At 43.7% G+C, this 19,236-nt stretch overlaps 1 protein-coding gene across 1 annotated transcript in view; it reads left to right on the top strand.

Annotated features, from left to right (window-relative positions):
- The window catches only part of PIWIL4 (piwi like RNA-mediated gene silencing 4), a 43,568-nt gene extending 24,699 nt beyond the window's left edge, over window positions 1-18,869 (top strand). Inside the window, exons 12-21 of the mRNA XM_008688368.2 lie at window positions 1,302-1,413; window positions 3,757-3,941; window positions 6,350-6,422; window positions 10,282-10,482; window positions 11,440-11,543; window positions 13,914-13,984; window positions 15,367-15,520; window positions 17,111-17,236; window positions 17,348-17,495; window positions 18,225-18,869. Coding sequence (XP_008686590.1) covers window positions 1,302-1,413; window positions 3,757-3,941; window positions 6,350-6,422; window positions 10,282-10,482; window positions 11,440-11,543; window positions 13,914-13,984; window positions 15,367-15,520; window positions 17,111-17,236; window positions 17,348-17,495; window positions 18,225-18,341 — 1,291 coding nt within the window. The 3' untranslated portion in view covers window positions 18,342-18,869. The remainder of the gene's footprint in view (window positions 1-1,301; window positions 1,414-3,756; window positions 3,942-6,349; window positions 6,423-10,281; window positions 10,483-11,439; window positions 11,544-13,913; window positions 13,985-15,366; window positions 15,521-17,110; window positions 17,237-17,347; window positions 17,496-18,224) is intronic.
- Window positions 18,870-19,236: the final 367 nt, after the last annotated feature.

Below are 19,236 nucleotides of genomic sequence, written 5' to 3'. Positions count from 1 at the left end.
CTTGCTTTTTCTAGAACATTTCCATATGGTAAATGTGCGTTTCTGTTATGCTTGTGGTCTCATAGTTTTCCATTTTATGGCTACAGTTTTATGCCATTTATCCTGGACATCCCCCAGACTTACGCCTACTTGAGACATTTCCGTTTCTCTCCCCTTATCCCGGGCTGTGCATGACTCTTCCTGACACCTCTCCTGGCTGCCTCTCAGGAATCCCATTAACTTCAACCCAGTTTCCTGACTGCTGATCACTCCACCCATCTCATCTTGAGCAGATAGTATCTGAAGCAAAATAATTAATTCTAAGTATTCCGTGGGACCAGACCAGACATAGCATCACTAGATGGAAATAATGAGCTATTGCAAAGAGTCTGTGTAAAGAGGTTTGAGTTCCCCTAATGAGAGAGGGAAGCTTTACGAGGTAAAGCACGAGTCTCCTCAGTCTCTCTAGTGAGTGCCTGGCTCCCTGGGAGCCGGCTACAGTAACGGAGGCCAGGAGGCAAAGTTGACATGCTTGCTCCCCTGAAGGGACTTAGAGCTTACTAGAGATGACCATATATCCTAATCCAATGAGGTTACGCATCAACTATGATTAAGGTTTACTAAGTTATAAACGTACAGTACCATACAAACATAAAACAGTGATTATTGTTGATACTACCATTCTTCTCATGATCTTCCTCCTGCCGTCTAGCCTGTGAACCTCCGGAAGCCCACGTCCTTATGTCCCCTTCCTTTGTCATCTTTCATCCACTCCTCAGCCAACTAATTCAGATACTCCCAGAAGACATCTCCACGTGTAGAGCCTCCATAATATCTCTCTATTAACACGTTTATTATCAGGGAAAATGTCTCACATTTATTGAGCCCATAGCATATGCCAGGCTCTGTGGTAGCACTTTCCATGTCAGCTAAATCTTTACATCAACCCTCTGAAGTCACTAGGCTTATTATCCCTACGTTTTGCCAATAAGGAATCTGTAGCTTTAGAAGATTGAGTCTTACTCAAGGTCCCATATTATGAAATGTCAGCACTAGGAGTTAAACCCTGGTCTGTCTGGCTCGCAGGCCCATTTTGCTGACCAGGATGCCACACTGGAAACCTTCTCCATCTCTGCATGTCCCAAAAGAGTTCAGTTGTCCCATCATTCGTTCGAGCAGGGGGAAAAGTGGTGAGTAGAAATAGAAGTCAGGAATCCTAAAAAAAGTAGTCTCTGAATAATTCAGTAAGTTATAATTCTCTCTCTAATGATTAAAAGTCTTTAGAAAATAACTAATGATTTCAAACTCAACTCTATCAACAGAAACAAGGATGCTCGTTTTGAGCTGGAGACTTGGGGGCTGCATTTTGGATGCCAGATGTCTCTGACTGGGAGGGTTTTGCCTTCAGAAAAAATATTAATGCAAGACCATGTAGTAAGTGCATTTAAAAGTATTTGCTTGAATATGTGTAAGTTTGATCATCTGCAAGAGTGGCTCGTGGGCTAGTAATAGTCATTTGGGTTCTCCATGTCCATGTGCTCCCTTTGTCCTAAACCTTGAGCTCCCCTCTGTCTCCCTTTACAATCTGAGCGTACTCGTGAGAAATTGGCAGTACCCACTGGACATGATTCGGGTCAGTGTGGTTTGGTTTCTCATTTAAAGACACATTAGAAAAATGGTATTTCAAGCTATGACAATTAAAACATGCCCACCTATTATTAGGTGTTGTAGTACTCTGTGTCCTCCCCCCCGCCCAAATCCATAGTACTTGAGAAAGTGTTTTAACTGGTGGGAGTTAATTCCAGTAGACTACGTTTCCTGATACCGGGGTTCTTTCTTTTCCCCCAAAGTAAAATGCTCGGTTGGCATGAACATGAAGGAAAGTGCCCAGAGCCCATGCCCAGCCCCAGCAGTTAGGAGGAGAGGCATTCTGAAACCTGAAGAGACACCTTTCTTTAAGGCTTCACTTGAAGAAATTAACCTATTTTATGCAAAAATGGTGCATTTTCTTTCTGCTTTCCCGTCTGTTTATGCCGTTTTTAAAGGCAATTACATACTTCATTTTTAAACTCCCTCTTCTTATCTTTCTCTGTTAAAATAAGCCGAGATGTCTAAACGAATGTAACTGAGAAACAAGTTTCGTGTTGGTCGCATGGGAATTTTTCATCATTTCCTTTCTATAATCGCTGCAAGTTACCAAAACCTTCACTGGAGAAGCTGAGGAAAAACGACTTTTAAAAACAAGACAGAACCAAAGTTTGTAAAGTACCAAAAAGTAGGCCCCCATTAAGATTTTGGTCAGGAGTCAGGAAAGAGAAGCTCTGTTTCGGTTCCACGTATGAAGCAGGATTTAAGTACTTAATATGATCTGTCTCATCATCTCTGTAAGCAAAGTCATATTTCTCAGAGCTTTTTTGTGGCATTTCTTTAGCATGGAAACAGGCTTCCTTAGGAGAAGGGGCACTAAAATGGGAGAACCTACCCCCTAGAGGTGGTGATGGCCCCCGAGAGTTGACAGTGTCATGGGCTTCTGGACCAATGCTTGCTTTTCTGAATTGGGTTCTAGGAACTGAGTAGACTAACGGTTCACAGGCCTCAGAGTGTGTTGGGCAGTTGTCCTGGGTCTTCCGCCAGCCCATAACAGGTAGGAGTGTAGGTGAGAGGGCCTTGGCTCTCCTCATTCTGGTGGTAATGGAAAGAATGAGCCGTGACTCCATTGATGGAGGGCTAAACTTTTTCCTTCTTTCGTTAAGGTTGCCTCCTGGAGCCGAGTCCCTGCCAGGCCACCTAATGGCAGGGCATTATGAGGGTGCCTGTGGTTGGATTTCAGAGTTTGGTGGAAAGTACAGGAAGACCAATCTCAATCTGTCCCTGGCACCAACTGATTCCATAACGTCTCTCAGCCTCAGCTTTGGAGTCTGTAAAACAAGGGGATTATAATACTTCTTAAACATTCATGTCCTGATCAGTGACTGGGAACGTGGTAACATGTAGATTCCGATTCAGTGGGTCTGGGATGGGGCCCAGGGCTCTGCGTTCCTAACAAGCTCTCAGTAGAAGGCCATGCTGAGTAGCAGGGGATTAGTTAGAATTTTCAATGCTAACAGTGGCTCTTCCCGGCTCACTATTCCCAAGACATTTCCATTCAATTCTGGTCCGTGGATATAAGCAGAAGGCAAGTAACCAATCTAAAGTCTCCCCCCTTCAGTGCAGGGAGCTTAGTTTTCCTGGTCACTTGGGGGAAGGACCATCCAAGAGGGAGAAAGAAGCTTGTGCCCTGGCCTCATCTTTGCCCCCACACAGAGCAATCCTGGCATAATGTATGCTCTTCACTGCCCTGCAGCATGTGTGAGTTGTCGTTGGATGTCCTGGAGTATCAGGAGTCAGCCTTTTCTCTTTCCGATAGCTTATGCCTACAGAGACCGAGTCAGACAGCCCACTTGCCTGAGGCTTTCGTATTAAAGGTCATCGATTTTAGAGCTGGAAGGGAACCTAGAGATCTTTGCACACAGCAGTGGCCCACGAGGTAAAGGGAACGCCCAACCATCTACAGCCAGGGAGTGGCTGACCCGCGGTGAGGCTCGGATGCCTCCCCTTCCAGGAAGCCCATGTATTCTGTCCCGATGTGCGGTTCTGGATCAGTGTTTTAAGTCTGTGAATAGCGAACTGTACTAAGTAGTTCTCTTATAATAAATGTGGACCATCTTGGCACAATCTTTGTTTAACTGCTCTCTGAATACATGTGTTCAACCCCTCCATGACCATTCTTTTTCCCAGTGTCAGCCTGTGTCTGCTGCCGAGTGGTCCAAGGACATGCGGAATTGCAAGATTTTAAGTGCACGGTCTTTGACTAAATGGTTGATTGTATGTAGCCACAGAGATGAAAACGTGACTGAGGACTTTCTGCACTGCTTGAGAAGAGTTGGAAGTGCCATGGGATTTAATGTGGACTACCCCAAAATGTGAGAATACACAGAAAATCATCCCAGCTGTTTTCATCTATTAATTTGGTTTGGTTAGAAGATTGGAAACGATGGCGGATGTAGCTGCAAAAGCTTTGTCTCAGTAAAGTTTCCTAATATAAAGCACCAAGAAAACAGTTATAAGTAGATAGATTTTTGCAGTGACTGAAGTTTTATACTGGTCTTTGTAAAACTGTTTTCACAGTTCTTTAGGCAATACTGTCATTACCCTCAAGATCTTTTCAGTACTATTTGGGCCATAAATCCTTAATAAATCCATTAACTTTTTTTCCTTAATTCTTTCATAGCAGCTCTTTATAAAACTTAACAGGAAACAGGGATATTGAAAAATATAGACATTGCATTTCCTGACTTATTTGATAGATTTTATGCTTTAAAATTTAATATAAAAAAGAGGGGTGCCTGGTGCCTGGGTGGTACAGTTGGTTAAGTGTCGGACTCTTGGTTTCAGTTCAGGTCATGATCTCAGGGTCGTGAGATCAAGCCCCGCATTGGGCTCTGCACTGGGCATGGAGCCTGCTTGAGTTTGTCTCTCCCTCTCCCTCTCTCTCTGCCCCTCCACCCCACTAACTCTCTCTTTTAAATAAAGAAGCTTTTAAAAAAATTTAATGTAAAAATAGATCTTAAATAAACTTTTCTGATTCTGTTACTGTAGTATAAGATTATATTTAGTTTTCTGATGAAACCAAGGACACTTAGTCTTTGAACATTTATTGAGTGTCTACTATATACTAGACACTCTGCCATTTGCTGGGGATGAGAAAGACAAGTAAATTGCTTTCAGTTTAGTAAGGGGTCCCTACATAGTCACTCAAAATTGGGTATCGTTTGCTTTAGAAAAGCAGTAAAATTGGTCATGCCTTATTTTATTGAGCTTGATAGATTTAATACGGAGGGATGCATACTTCTTTTTGTTGCTGTTATAGTGGAGGGGCAAATGTCCTAATTGGCAAGGTGGGAAGTTATTCTTTAAACACGTGGTTACTAATTAATTACATCAGCAGTACATTGTTGAAAACCAGAGATGTCCCCAAAGTCTCATTTGACACCGCAGTTTAGAATGCTCCTCTTATCACATCTGTTAACAAATCGCCTGGTTTCAGTTTCACCTGCTCTCATTTCTCTCTCTCTTTTTTTTTTATAATGATTTTTTATTATATTATGTTAGTCACCATACTGCTCTCATTTCTCTTAACCCAGGAGCTAAAAAAGCAGGGAAAGATGAATGAAAGAAGCCCAGTCACAGACCCTGGGATGACAGCACAGGCTCCTTCTTTCGTGAATTCCACGCACAAGCCGGTGCTGCGTTCTGTTCTTAGCTTGTTTTATTTGAAAGCCCATATTTCATTCCATCCTTTATCTTTCCCATGAAGTATCCATTTACCTACATTTATTTATTTATTTATTTAAGGGGGGGTGAGAGAGTGGGGAGAGAGAGGTGGAGAGAGGGAGAGGGAGACTCTTAAGCAGAGTCTTTGCTCAGCGCAGAGCCCAGTGAGGGGCTCGATCTCATGACCCTGAGATCATGACCTGAGCTGAAATCAAGAGCCAGTGTTTGACTGAGCCACGCAGGTGCCCCTTACCTGTTGGATTTATATCTGAAACATTTGCCTGATGAGTTTGGAAAGAATGGACAGCAAGATGGCTGCTGAGTCTGTACGCAAGACATTGATTTGGAAAAGTCAGAACCATTCAGCTGTTTTACCAGAGCTGCAGGACATTCCTGGAGCTCAGAATCAGTGAGCAGGGAACAGTGGTCCTGCCACCTGCTGGGCAAGTTTTAAAAGGCCACTGGGCATTAGGACAGTCCCATCCTATACGCCTCTCAGAAGCTGATTCTACATAAAGAAACCATATCTATGAAGTGTGGGAATTATTTCTATAGCATCTGGCCCCTAACATAATGGAAGCACAGATCAGATAAGTACTTGCAAACTGATACAGACTAAATATTCCAGGCTCCAAACAAGCCGTCATAGGGAAAAAAAACTTTTAGTCTGAACCGTTCAGATTAGCTGAATAGCCTGGTCTCATTCATCTGATGATTTCTGAGACTTTTAAATTTCTTATGGAGATTCAGTAGTAGAGAAATCTTAATCCCAGTTTAACTCAAGCCAGTTTCAGATGCTTGGTTATTGAGACTTGTGATTTCAAAATCTCACTTTCAACCTCATTTTGAACAACAGAATTATTAATTGTAGGGATTATATACAGTAGAGAAAATTGCATTTACCACCGAACTGTTTTTAAGCTAATAAAAATGATTATTAAGTGTTTTGGTGTATCTTGTAGTGGGGTTATAAAAATCTGTATTATTTTTAACTCTATAGGATTATGTGTTACTAAAAAGGGAATTATATAGCCTCAAAATTAATCTTTTTATGTAGCATTAAAGTACAAGAAAATCCAGCTGCGTTCCTCAGCGTTCTGCAGAAACATGTGGATCCTCACGTTCAGTTGGTGAGTATAGGATAATTTTCGTTTTGATGTATAATTTTTGTTTTTTCTTTCTATCTAACAATCTTCTTTCCTTGGAAGAAGGAATGTGAGCATATTCTTCCATGATATGTTTGCAAATGGCTGAGCATTTCCCCAAGAACCCAGAAAAGTATTAATCCTGGTATTTTAATCAACATTTTATTTCCTTTTCATATTTCTTATATAAATTTTTAAATTCTTGTTTTTACTCCCATCTCAACCTCTTGGATGTCTACATATTTTTAACTTGCTGGGAGGGGGTCACCTTTTATTTAAAATTTAAGATAAAGTGACTCCCATTGTATCCCATAAATGCTGGGGCTCCCAGTGTTTCAGTGGGTTCTTGGAGGGTTTGGGTTTTTCCATGTCACCTGTGGCTGCTTCCCCTGGATTCTCGCCCTCTTTCATGAGTGCCGTTCCCCCTGCACCGCATCCGCCCCCACAGCTGCCTCATTTCCCAAAGCATCGTGCATGTGCACAGGTGTAGCTGACTCTGAGGAGGGTTTGGGGTCAAGGCGTGATTACAGCACACCCCAACATTGTAGGCAAGTTAAAACTGACATCCTTGTTCTTAAAAATCTCTCAGCCATTCCTATTTCTTGGAAATGCTTCCTCTTCTCCCAGGCCCAGCCCCTCACTGGACCGCAGTGTCTTACCTCCCTAGCGCATGTGTCCGGACTCCCAGCATGCCTCTCTGCATCTCCTGCAAAGCAGCTTAGCCGTGTCTCTCTTTTAGTCAGACACAAAAAAAGGCCCTTAAGGATGATACATTGAACAAAGGGAATTCTAACCCTAAGAGCACTTTTTTTTTCCTTGCAAATAAAATGAAACTTAGCAGAAAGATCGCAAGAATAGTGCAAAGAACTCCCATATACCTATCACCCAGATTCTCCAATTGTTGACATTTTATCATATTTGCTTTATCGTTTCCTTTTTTCATCTATCTATCTATCTATCTATCTATCTATCTATCCATCATCATCTTTTTTCCTGAACCATTTGAGAGTAGGTTACAGATATGACACCCCATTGCCCTTTAATACTTTAGTGCATATTCTCTACAAACAGAGTCACTCTTCGGCAGAACCATAGGACAACCATCAAAATCAGGAAACAGTAAGACCAGCTAATCCGCAGACTCCATTCATATTTCTCCATTTGTCCTCAAAAATGTCCTCTCTAGTAAAAGGATCCAATGCATTGCACTCAGTTATCCTGTCTCTTTAGATCCTCCTTCAATCTGGAACAGTTCCATGGTATTTGATGACCTTCCAATTTTGAAGAATATAGATCGGTTATTTTATGGAATGTCCCTCTGCTTGGGTTTGTCTGATGTTTCCTTATAATTCAATTCAGGTTATGCACTTTTGGTAGGAGTATCACAGCAATGATTCTGTTTTCTTAATATGTCCTACCAGGAGGTACCCCATTAATTAAGGTGGTATCTGTCAAGTTTCTGTGTTGCACAGAAGAGTTTACTCTTCTCTTTGTAATTAATCACATGTTTTTGTTTTTTTGCAGAGAGATACTTTGAGACTATGTAAATATCCTGTTTCTCATCAAACTTTTACCTGCTAGTTTTAGAATCCATTGATAATTCTTATCTGAACCCATTATTACTATGGCGATTGCCAAGTGGTGGCCTTCTAATTTCGTACATTTAGTATGTAACATTGTATTTCCTTCTACATTTAGTAGGTAGCGTTATATTATAAGGGAAAGCTTCCTCTTCTCCCCATTTCTTTGTTCATTTATTTATACACTATGGATTCATGGTTTCCTATTTTATTTACCAGATTATAGTCTATTACTACTGTTATTTATTTTGATGCCCCACTTGTTCCTGATTTTGTTAGTGGGAGACCCATTCAGGTGGGCTTCTGTGTCTCTTTGACATGTCCCCATCTTTTTTGGGACACTTCCTTACTGTCTGGCACAGTAAGGTATTCCAAGTTAATCTTGAAGTTTTCCTGCCCAGTTCTGGAATTAGATATTTCTCCAACGAGCTGTAATGCCTTTGGATAGAGACCAGTATTTAGAAATCAAAATCTGGGCAACTGGGTGTGCTCATTTGTTACTGGGGTGTCACTTCTCCCCAGCTTTCTCAATGGGCAAAGCTAGGAATATGTGTAGCATGTGTCTACATATATGTACTCATACACAGTTGACCCTTGAACAATGTGGGGGTTAGGGGTACAGTCCCCTGCACAGCCAAAAATCTCTGCATGACTTTTAACTCCCACCAAATTTAATTCCTATAGCCTACTGTTGATTGGAAGCCTTGTAACACAATTAATACATATTTTGTTTTGTATATATAACATATACTGTATTCTTATAATAAAGTAAGCTAGAGAAAAGAAAATGCTATTAAAATCATAAGGAAGAGAAGGTACGCTTACAGTACTGGACTATATAAAAAATCTGCATACAAATGGACTAGCACAGTTTAAACCTGTGTTGTTCAAGGGTCAACTGTCTATACATACACACTTACATCTATGTTATTACCATTTGTGTCTATGTGTATGTTCAACACGTGGTCACACCTCCAGTTCGAGTCCTGCAGCACAGGGAAGTGGTCCCCACATCCATATCTGTGCCTCCCTTCTCTGATGGGGAAACATGGCTCCTGGTATTCACATATCGCCTACACTTCCATCCCCTCATACACAGCCAATCTCACTTGTCTTCTTTTGGCCCCGGTCCCATTGGACCACTGCCTTGTTCTGTCACCTACCTTTCTTGGCCCCAAATTCATAGGATGGAAGGAAGGAAGACTCCTAAGAGGATTTTGCTGACAAATATATTTCCCTATTTTATATAATTAAGTGTACATAATTTTAGCCCTTGATATGATATTTTGAACAGATCTATAGGTGAAAAATCATTTTGTCCTCTGCGAATCATGACAATGCCTATCTTTTCTATAATGTGGTGGTTTTGAAGATAAGGTGTACAAGATGGAAAGGAGATCCAGGTAGGCCAGGAGAGGCCCTTTAGAGAGAAACACCAGATAAGAGACAGGGGCAGTGACAGAGATGGCAGAATTTAAAAATACCCACCTGAAACTTCTATCTCCTTATGCCCCCCCATATCCCTACTCTCAAGTCACAGTAAACAAACAAAAAATTGTTGTTTGTTTCTTTTATTTTGGTTGTCTAGTACCTAGTGGGGAAAAGGCCACCGTGTAAGCTAGTCCTCCACCTGGCCGTGTGGGTGAGGCTGGGGGAGGAGACAGTGGGGCCAAGAGCTGGAGAGCCACAGCAAATGGCCAACAAGGGGCAGGGAGGGGGCTGGAGAGGGGCTATGTTAGGAGGGAATCTGGGGAGCCTAACAGAAGCAAATCAGAAGAGATGCGAGGCAGGGAAAGCTGAGAGGGATGGGTAGCTTTGGGATGGGACTGCAGAGCGGGAGGCTGATAAAAGGGCGTCTCAAATGATATTGACTGATTGTCAGCAGTTAAGGGCCATTTAAGACAACTTCAGGCATGTTAATATTTGCTTCTTCAGAACTCAGTGGCAAGAGATTATTTGGAGAATCCATGTGTTCAATTTTTTTTTTTTTTTGAGAGAGAGAAAGAGAGCTTGCCCATGTGAAAAGGTTGATGGGAAGGGCAGAGGAAGAGGGAGAGAGAGAATCTTAAGCAGGCTCCACACCCAGCGCGGAGCCTGACTCCGGGCTCCATCCCACAACCCTGAGATCACTACCCGAGCTGAAATCAAGAGTCGGACGCTTCACCGACGAGCCACCCAGGCGTAAAGCTGCTCGGTTTCTGTAAAGCTGCTTCTAAGCATAAATAAATTGACTTTTTTCTTCCTTTTCTTATTTTGTCTCTTAGGTAATGTGTATCCTGCCTTCCAATCAGAAGAGCTACTACGATTGCATTAAAAAATACCTGAGCTCCGTCTGGCCGGTGCCGAGCCAGTGCGTGCTCGCCCGGACCTTGACCAGGCAGGGAATAATGATGAGCACTGCCACCAAGATCGCCATGCAGATGGCCTGTAAACTCGGAGGCGAACTGTGGGCCGTCGAGATCCCTGTGAGCAGGGATCCTTCCCTTTTAGCAATCAGTCACTCCTTTTATTAATTTAAAAATGAAATCAAAGTGGTAGATATTTTCACGTGATCCCAGAAGTGTTTTGTTTGTTGGGTCTGTTGTCTGTCTGTTGGCTCTGGGTTCCAGCATGACTCAGGACACCATCCAGGAGGTGAGGGGTGGCTCCTGTCATCCGGGAGCTTCTGGTGAGCTGTTAGAATCCTGCATGACTGAGGCTCTGGGTTGGCAGAGACTTGGAGGGACTCGATCTGAAGCCTTCTGGCTGCTACAGGAAATCTGTGCTCCGCGCTCTCTTTCATCAGCTTTCAGCAGCTGCTGGCCCTCAGAGGAGCTCTGCACCCTGGAGGGGCCTCCGCAGGGCTCGGGCAGCTGGCGGAGCTCTGATCTTGAGCTGTGGTGGGAACTGAGAAAGTCCTCTTCTCTTTCCTGAACTATTGGCCACTGTGGAAGGAGGGGAGGGGATGGGAAGTGAGGGAATCTTGTCCATTCCTTTACATTTCCATAAGCAGGATGTATGTGGGGAGCCCCAGCCGCCTCCAGGGGATGCAAAGCCAGTGAGCAATGAGGGTCCCCTAGGCATCTGAAGAATGGGGAATGGACTTCCTCTTCAGATCCCTGCAGCCGAGGCCCGGATAAATGACTGACCACTTGCCCACAACCTCTCAAGCCACCGATGGCACTTGTCCATCTCCACAAAGGATGGTAGCCCTTAGAGTGAGGCTCTGAAGCAAAGTGTGTCCCAGGCCATTCCTCCATCTTTAAGTCTCTTTGGTTTCTGTTGTAATAGCCTGCTTCGTCTGGCCCTTGGTCTCGCTGGCATGTAGCTTCACTTAAATAATTTAATAACTAGGGAGAGTTTTTTTTACAACTTCATATTAAATCGTCGTTTGGGGAAATGATGCCCCATTCCAATAAATCACGAAAAATTTACTTTTACAGTTAAAGTCCCTGATGGTGGTCGGTATTGATGTCTGTAAAGATGAATTCAGCAAGGGAATGGTGGTGGTTGGATTTGTGGCCAGTATTAACCCCGGAATCACCAGGTAATTTTACAGTTACCCCAACATATTCTCTAATTATTGTTTGTGGCTTAACTAAAAATCATACAGGAGGAAACAGTTTGTATTCTTCACTCATTTTAAAAATATAAACACTTTAGTCATAAATTATACTTATAGATAAAAATGTGATTGATAATATTATGATAATATGTAGCCTTATGAAGAAACTGTATTTATACATACATCAGGACAAGCTGTCCCTCATATACCTATCATATTCCCAAAATGAGGGATGACAGGAATTCTTACGTATTTGTTTTCTATTCGTCTGCACTGTTTTGGGTGCTGTACTCGGAACCGTACATACATTTCGTCAAGCAGCTGACTTCGGATTCAGATTGCTTGGCTTTGTATCTGCCATGTTCTGACATCTGGCGATTTAAGCTTGCCATGCCTCATTTGTAGTCACCTGTAAAATGGGGATGACAGTGATGCATGTTTCACAGGACACGTATGGGAATTACGTACGATAAAGTGCTTCACACACAGCCTCAGCACGCTCAGGACATGCTCGTCATTAGGAACACTTGGGGACAGTTAATGGAGTTCATGCAGCTGCTGAAAGTATAAGCAGGTTCAGGGCAACGCATGAAATATTGACTCATAGTATTTAATAAATTGTTGTTCCTAGAATTGTTTCACTATTTGCAACGAAGCGATGTGATTTGAGGTTGTAGAAACAGTTTGTGACGTGTATTCCTAGATGTAAGCTATTTGATTTAGTCCGTTAAATTTGTGGTCAGGGATATATTTGGGATGGTGAGAAACAGGAAGAGTAGTGGTGTGACTCCAGATTCCTTCCAGGTTGTATGAGATGCCATGTGTCACTTCGTTCATCAAGCAGATAAAGGACTTCCAGTTTGTGCCACAGTCCTCATTGTGTCATTATTGGTTATAAATCATGTTGAGGCATACTTACCACTAAGCCATGACTTTCATTTTCCAAGTACTTTTATTTAAATAATGGCTTTAGCAAGAGGACTTCTGAAATTGAAATAAGTTCATCATGTTCAGATTTCAAGTGCAAAAGGCTCATTGATAGAACTTGAAGTTTATGCTTGAGAAATGTTTGAATATTTTGAAAATAGATCTGCTAAACTAATGAATTCCTTTGTAATAATAATGCAGTAGCTTCTATTTGTTATTGCTTATTTTGTGCCAAGTACTGTGCTAAGTACTTTATATATATTATCTAACTTAGTTTTTACAACCTTATGAGGTAGTAACTACCTCACCACCTTGTACATTTCCTTGGTACAGACGAGGAAACCGAGGCTTAGGTTCACATACCACAGTCACATGGCTGGTCATTATGCCAGCCAGGATTTGAACCCAGCTAGTCTAATGCCAACACTATGTTTTAGTTTCTCTTACCAATAAATTTCTTTTGGGGAGGGGAGGTTTGTAATATAATTGTGCTATGGGGCACCTGGGTGGCTCAGTCGTTAAGCATCTGCCTTTAGCTTGGGCCATGATCCCAGGGTCCTGGGATCGAGTCCCGCATCGGGCTTCCTGCTCCGCTGGGAGCCTGCTTCTTCCTCTCCCACTCCCCTGCTTGTGTTCCCTCTCTCGCTGGCTGTCTCTCTCTGTCAAATAAATAAATAAATAAATCTTAAAAAAATATAATTGTGCTCATACAGCATATACAAAATCATGAGCATTAAGTTTCACTCATAGTGTCTGTTTTTTTTTTTGATGGCAGTATAATGATACACAACATTATATCCGTTTCAGTGTTCAATGTAATGATTCAATATTTGTACATATTGCATAATGATCCCCACAGTAGTTAACATCATCACATAGTTATGAAATTCATTTTTCTTGTGATGAGGACTTTCAAGATGTAATCTTTTAGCAACTTCAAATATGCAATACAGTATTATTAACTATACTCACCATGCTGCTCATTACATCCCCAGGACTTACTTATTTTGTATCAGGCAGTTTGTATCCTTTGCTCTCCTTCACGCAGTGCCCCCGCCCCCACCCCCTGCCTCTGGCAACCACACCAGTCTGCTCTCTGTATTTAGGAGCTTTTTTTTTTTTTTTCTTAATTTCACTTATAAGTGAGATCACATTGACTTACTCCAGTTAACATAATATCCTCAGGGTCCATCCATGTCATCACAAATGCCCAGATTTTATTCTTTTGTATGGCTAAATAGTGTTCTCTGTGTGCGTGCCCACGCACATGTGCACTCACTCACGCAGGCACGTGTCACATCATCTTTATCCATTCTCCCATCGATGGACATTTCGGTTGTTTTCTGTTTCTTCACTTAATTCTAATGCATGTTTATAGTAGACATTTTGAATTTGAACTTTACTTTTGTGTTTTTCTCACTTTAGGTGGTTTTCTCGCTGTATCCTTCAGAGAACAACGACTGACGTTGCTGATTGCTTAAAAGTTTTCATGACTGGTACTCAAAGTATAGCAGTGGGTGGTGGGCTCCGAGCACCATTCTTTCTGACCCAGAGTCCGTGTGCCTGTAGCAGAGCAGATGGTGGAAGCAGACGCCCTAAGCCTGCCCGAGTCAACTGTCACCCGGTTGGAGATTCCCAGCGCTGTGTCCTGACCCATGCTAACAGATGCTGTAGAATTTACATGTGTCATCTGTGTGTGATAAACAGCCAAGGGGAAGGGGAGTTTGTAGCTACCGGTGGCTCTGGCAGGCAGTGCAGAGACCAAAGGCATCTATTCCAGAGATACAAGGATTGTGATGGAGTGGTGTGAGGTCTAGAAATGGGAAGGAAGCCTTTGGGGCGGTGATAGGAAGGCTGGCAGATGAAGTGTGACTTAGCAGGAGAAGATGGGGAAAAAGGCAGGCGAGGAAGGGTGCCTTCTTCATACGGGATGTGATGGGAACAGTATCTGGGGCTCCCGTCTCCTCCCCAGCCCTGGTTGGGATCTGGCTTTGGCACTCCCTCGCAGTGTGGTTTGTACGATTCACTTCCTCTCCTGACGCGCATCTTCCCATCTATAAACTTTTGGGGCAGGGGAGGTTGTAAATATTGTTTCCTAAAAAAGTGAATTTGGTGGTATGTGTTGGTTATGGCCTTACCTATATGATCATCTTCTATTGAACTAAACTGAATTTCCTGGACAACAAACTCTTCTAAAACGATTGCCCAATATATACATGAAAATAAGTATTATATTACTTTGCCCTCACTTCAAAACTTGGTCCTTTTTTGAAGTTGTTATGAAAAGTTTCTGTTGAGTAGGAGTTACTGTCTGGCTCTGCTCTTGGGGCAGTTTCTAGGTGGAGTAGTTGGAAATGTTTTCAGAATTCGTACTGTCAGTGCAACTTACAATCTGATTGGGTGAGCCCACGGTAAGAGAGCCTTCAGAGGGGCAGCCACCTCCTTTCCTTATGTCTTCATATCGATGCTCGTTGAAGAAGAAAATGACATGAAATGATCCCGTCTATCTCTGTTGATAGCGTTGAAAGGCTTGAAGAAACTAGATTAGTATTAATTTGGTTTTGGGAACTTGTATGTCTGTTGCATGACTTCATTTATTGTTTAAATATTAACATGTTACTAAAGAGGCATGCTAAGTGAAGAATATGTTAGGCCACAGAAACCGTTATGACTCCTCAAAGAGCAGAGATGCCGAACGTTCCCTAAAGTTATCCACTTTTATATTATTGCAGTTACAACTCAAGTTGGGAATTAATCCTCTTTGACAGTGAGTGGTCTGTCCTAACAGACTTCTCTAACGCATTGATCTCTATGGGGATGTTACTCTGTGTTGGCATTGGACAAGCCATTCTCTTCTCACCAACCACACGTTCTGCAGGAGCGCTCAACAGATGGTACAAGCAGAACCATGCTCTGCCCGCGCGGATCATCGTCTACCGGGACGGCGTAGGGGATGGCCAGCTGAAAACACTGATCGAATACGAAGTTCCACAGCTGCTGAGCAGTGTGACCGAAGCAAGTTCAAATACCAGGTATTCTGTTGCTGTTCTTTCCCCACACTCGCGATAGCACATTGATTATAACTATTAACGTTAATAAGGCTGGGTGTCTGCATCGTGTGAATACAGCCTGGATGGTTAGATTTCCCCCGGCTTGGAGCGTAGTTGGGATGCTCTTCCGTGAATAGGGTGGGGTGCACCCTGGGGGTGGGGGGGCACCTGGAGGAAGGCAGGTGTTCTCCAGAGCAGCCCACATGGAGATTCCGCAGGAAGCCTGCGGGGCTGCCTGTGGGAGGAGACGCTTCATGCATATTGATATGCCTAGAGACTAAACAAGCTGTGGTTTGAAATTCAAGGCCCAAAACAACAGCCAGGGCTAGGGCCCCTCCAGTGCAGGCCCTGGGGTGCGGCTAAGGTCAGTGGGAGGTGCAGAAGGCGGTGGGGGGCGGGGCCGGCTGGGCTGCAGACTGAGATAAGACCACCCTAAATAGCTTGCTCCATTGCTACCCTTCTAGATTCAGGGGCGCGGTACGTTTTCCTCAGTGGAATGTCAAGTGGCAGGTGCAAGGAAAATACTAGAACTGACAAATGGGGGAGGATGACAATCTTAAGTTGGCTTCTTAAAATTTTCGGAGAGCATCTTACTCCGAGCAGAGCACTGCATTTGTCTGGTGGGGGACACCATCAGCACCACTGGCAACCGAAGTTGCCGCCTTGAGCCCCGGAGGAGCTGAGCCTGGACCCCGTCACGGCCTGTCAGCGAGGAGGGAGAGCATCGTGGCTGGGGGGCAGTATCGCCTGCAGCTGCATCCAGACCTCACAGCCCAGATCTCTCCCTCCCACTGAGCTCCGGTGACTGCATCATTCAGAGTCACAAGCGTGCAATTTAGGGCTAGCAGGAGAACATTTAGCAGCTGACAGTGCTAAGGAGTTTTCTTGCAATATGACATCAACTTTTAAAAGTTTCAGTATTAAAACAGTAATATATTTTTTAAATAAAATGGTGAAAGTGAGATTTCCCCATAATCTCTGCATCTCAGGGGTTTCTTTGGGAATGATGGCCAGTATTTGGATTTGGCCCTGGCATTACCAAATCCTGACTGTAACCCTTGGTCATTCAACATTTGGTTCATCCATCTATCCTCCCCAGGTGTGTGTGTCTTGCAGGATTCAGAAGCGATGATTTGAGGAGTAAGAGGAACTTGTGGGTTTCTTTGCTATTCAAAAGTGAGAGGAAGGGTGAAGGTGAAATAGGGGGACTATTGCTAATGGAAAAAGGAACTCTTGTCTCCATGGAAAATTCTGGAAAATCTTCCTTTAGAAGTGCTAGTTGAAGCTCACTACCTTACTAACCATTTCCCCCTGTCCTCATCAAGTGGTATAAACCAGCCAGGTGAGTGGACATGCCACACTTTTACCACAAATAAGAACAATCTCTAATTGTGAAAACTGTGTATCTCGGGGAGTTGAGGTTGGGGGTAATTTTGACTTTCTTCATTTTTGCAGTGTTTTTCTAATGAATGAATTTATCTAGAAATTACCAAAAAAAAAAAAAAAAGACTAGAAAGCTGCAAGTTTGGTTCTGGTTCTCTGCATCTTACTTTTTGCCTTTCTGGTTCCAAGCACCAAACTGTCCGTGATTGTGGTCAGGAAGAAATGCTTGCTGCGATTCTTCACGGAGCTGAACCGGTCGGTGCAGAACCCACCGCTGGGCACCGTGGTGGACTCCGAAGCCACGCGTCCTGAATGGCAAGTGCCCCTCGAAAGCCGGTTTTCAATGAAACGTTCGCTGTGCGTTCCTCACGTGAGGCCCCCTTCCGTTGGCCTTCCTTCTCACCTTCCTGCCGGTTTTCCGCTCAGGTACGACTTCTACTTGATCAGTCAGACGGCCAGCCGGGGAACAGTGACTCCCACCCACTATAATGTCATCTATGACGACAACGGCTTGAAGCCCGACCACATGCAGAGACTTACCTTCAAACTGTGCCACGTGTACTACAACTGGCCGGTGAGTGACACTGTGGGACACTGACACTCACTGTTCCCGCCCAGGGTCGTCACCCAACTCACCTTTGTATCCCTACACCCAGCACGGTGCCTGACTTCACGAAGGAGGAGTGAATGAATGCATGCATGTGGGAATGAATGAATGAATGAGTTCCGATTCCACAGTGGGAGAAACCCAGCCTGTCATAGAAACGAAGCAGCAACAACTGTAAACATTATTATTATTACTTAAAACATTAGTATTGATCCTTTCCAGCAGACTTTATTCTATGCATTATCTTATGCAAGCCTGGGAGGAAATTGGGGTCTTGTTATTTCCAAGTTTCAGTTGAGGAAGTTGAAGCCAACTCAGACACTGTGTCTGATGGGAAAGTAAGGACACGTCTGTTCTGTGTTTCTGAGCATGAAGCCAAGGGCTGCTCTCAAAGTCCAAGTCCAAGGTTTGGTCTGAGCCCCTTGGAGCCTCAAGCCACAGGAAACTTAGATTAGCACTAAGTGGGACGGGCTCCTGGCTCCCAGCTCTGTGGAGCCAGACTGGCCTTCCACACCAGCTTGCCCAGTGAGTCTGTGCTTCCCGCGACTGGTTGCCCTTTGTTGGTTGACTTTAGTTGTTGTTTACTCACAAACACATTCCACTGTGATGGAATTAGCAGAGGATAAAACTCAGGAACATGAATTATTTTGACGACAAGTTAACCTCTTAATGGCTGGCAATATGTTTTCTCCTCAGGGCTTAATCAGTATCCCAGCCCCCTGTCAGTACGCGCACAAGCTGACCTTTCTGGTGGCGCAGAGCATTCACAAAGAGCCCAGTCTGGAATTAGCCAACTCCCTCTTCTACCTGTGACGATGGGAACCCCGGGCGTCCCTGCATGAGCAGTCCGAGGAGTAGCTGGATTTTGTACAAACCTGCCTCAAGTGCGAGGCCGTGACTGGGGAAAAGAGATGGAGCTTAGTTTTAGCTTCTGGAAAAACACCCAGCACAGCTTAATCTGAAATGGTTCAAAAGAAATGTACAGTGTTTCATTTCAAAGAGTTTTATGCTCGCGGTAAATTCTCGTGCTGGTAAATGGAATTAAAATGTACCATCATCTGTAAGTAATTCCACAGAGCTGAATATCCTCTAAGAAAATAAGTGTTTGCAAGATGTTTCTGATGCTAGGGAAATGGGGTCTAATTCCCACCCTAAATTTTGTTGACGTTTTGTTAAATAATATTGTAGAACATTTTGTAGAGTGGTTCCAATAGTTATTGGAAAATAAAGAAAATTCAGAGCATCCTGTGTGTATTTACTGTTGTTTGGATTTCAGTCGAAGCTACATGCAAACCTCATGATTGGTTTTCAGCACAGACTTACCTGCTAACCCCACCACCACCACTCTGAGTGACGTTTCTAAATCGGGACATACCACTTGCTCTCTTGAAGGTACTTGATTTCTCTTAAAAGCAGGTGCTCTCATTGATGATCTTGCTTCCCGTGGCACTGAGAAAACGGATTCCACAAGAAGAGAGCTGGCCCAGGCCCCCGTCCCCTCCCCCCTCCGCAGGTCAGCTGTGCGCGGAGCCCCAGCCCTGCCCCTGTCATTGTAAATGAACCATGTCTCTGCTCCTGTGGATACCAAGTCCCTCTCCCGCTGAGCTGGGAAGGGAGCTGCTCTGGGAATTCCTCCCTCTCCCTCCTGCGGCAGCCCTGCTTCCCTCACCCTGGGTCATTCCGGCATCCTTAGCCATATGCTGTTACT

The sequence above is a fragment of the Ursus maritimus genome, unplaced genomic scaffold (genome assembly GCF_017311325.1).
Source record: "Ursus maritimus isolate PB19 unplaced genomic scaffold, ASM1731132v1 scaffold_16, whole genome shotgun sequence".
Classification (NCBI taxonomy): domain Eukaryota; kingdom Metazoa; phylum Chordata; class Mammalia; order Carnivora; family Ursidae; genus Ursus; species Ursus maritimus.
The sequence above is the reverse complement of the archived record's forward strand: the minus strand, read 5'-3'. Positions and strand labels throughout refer to the sequence as shown.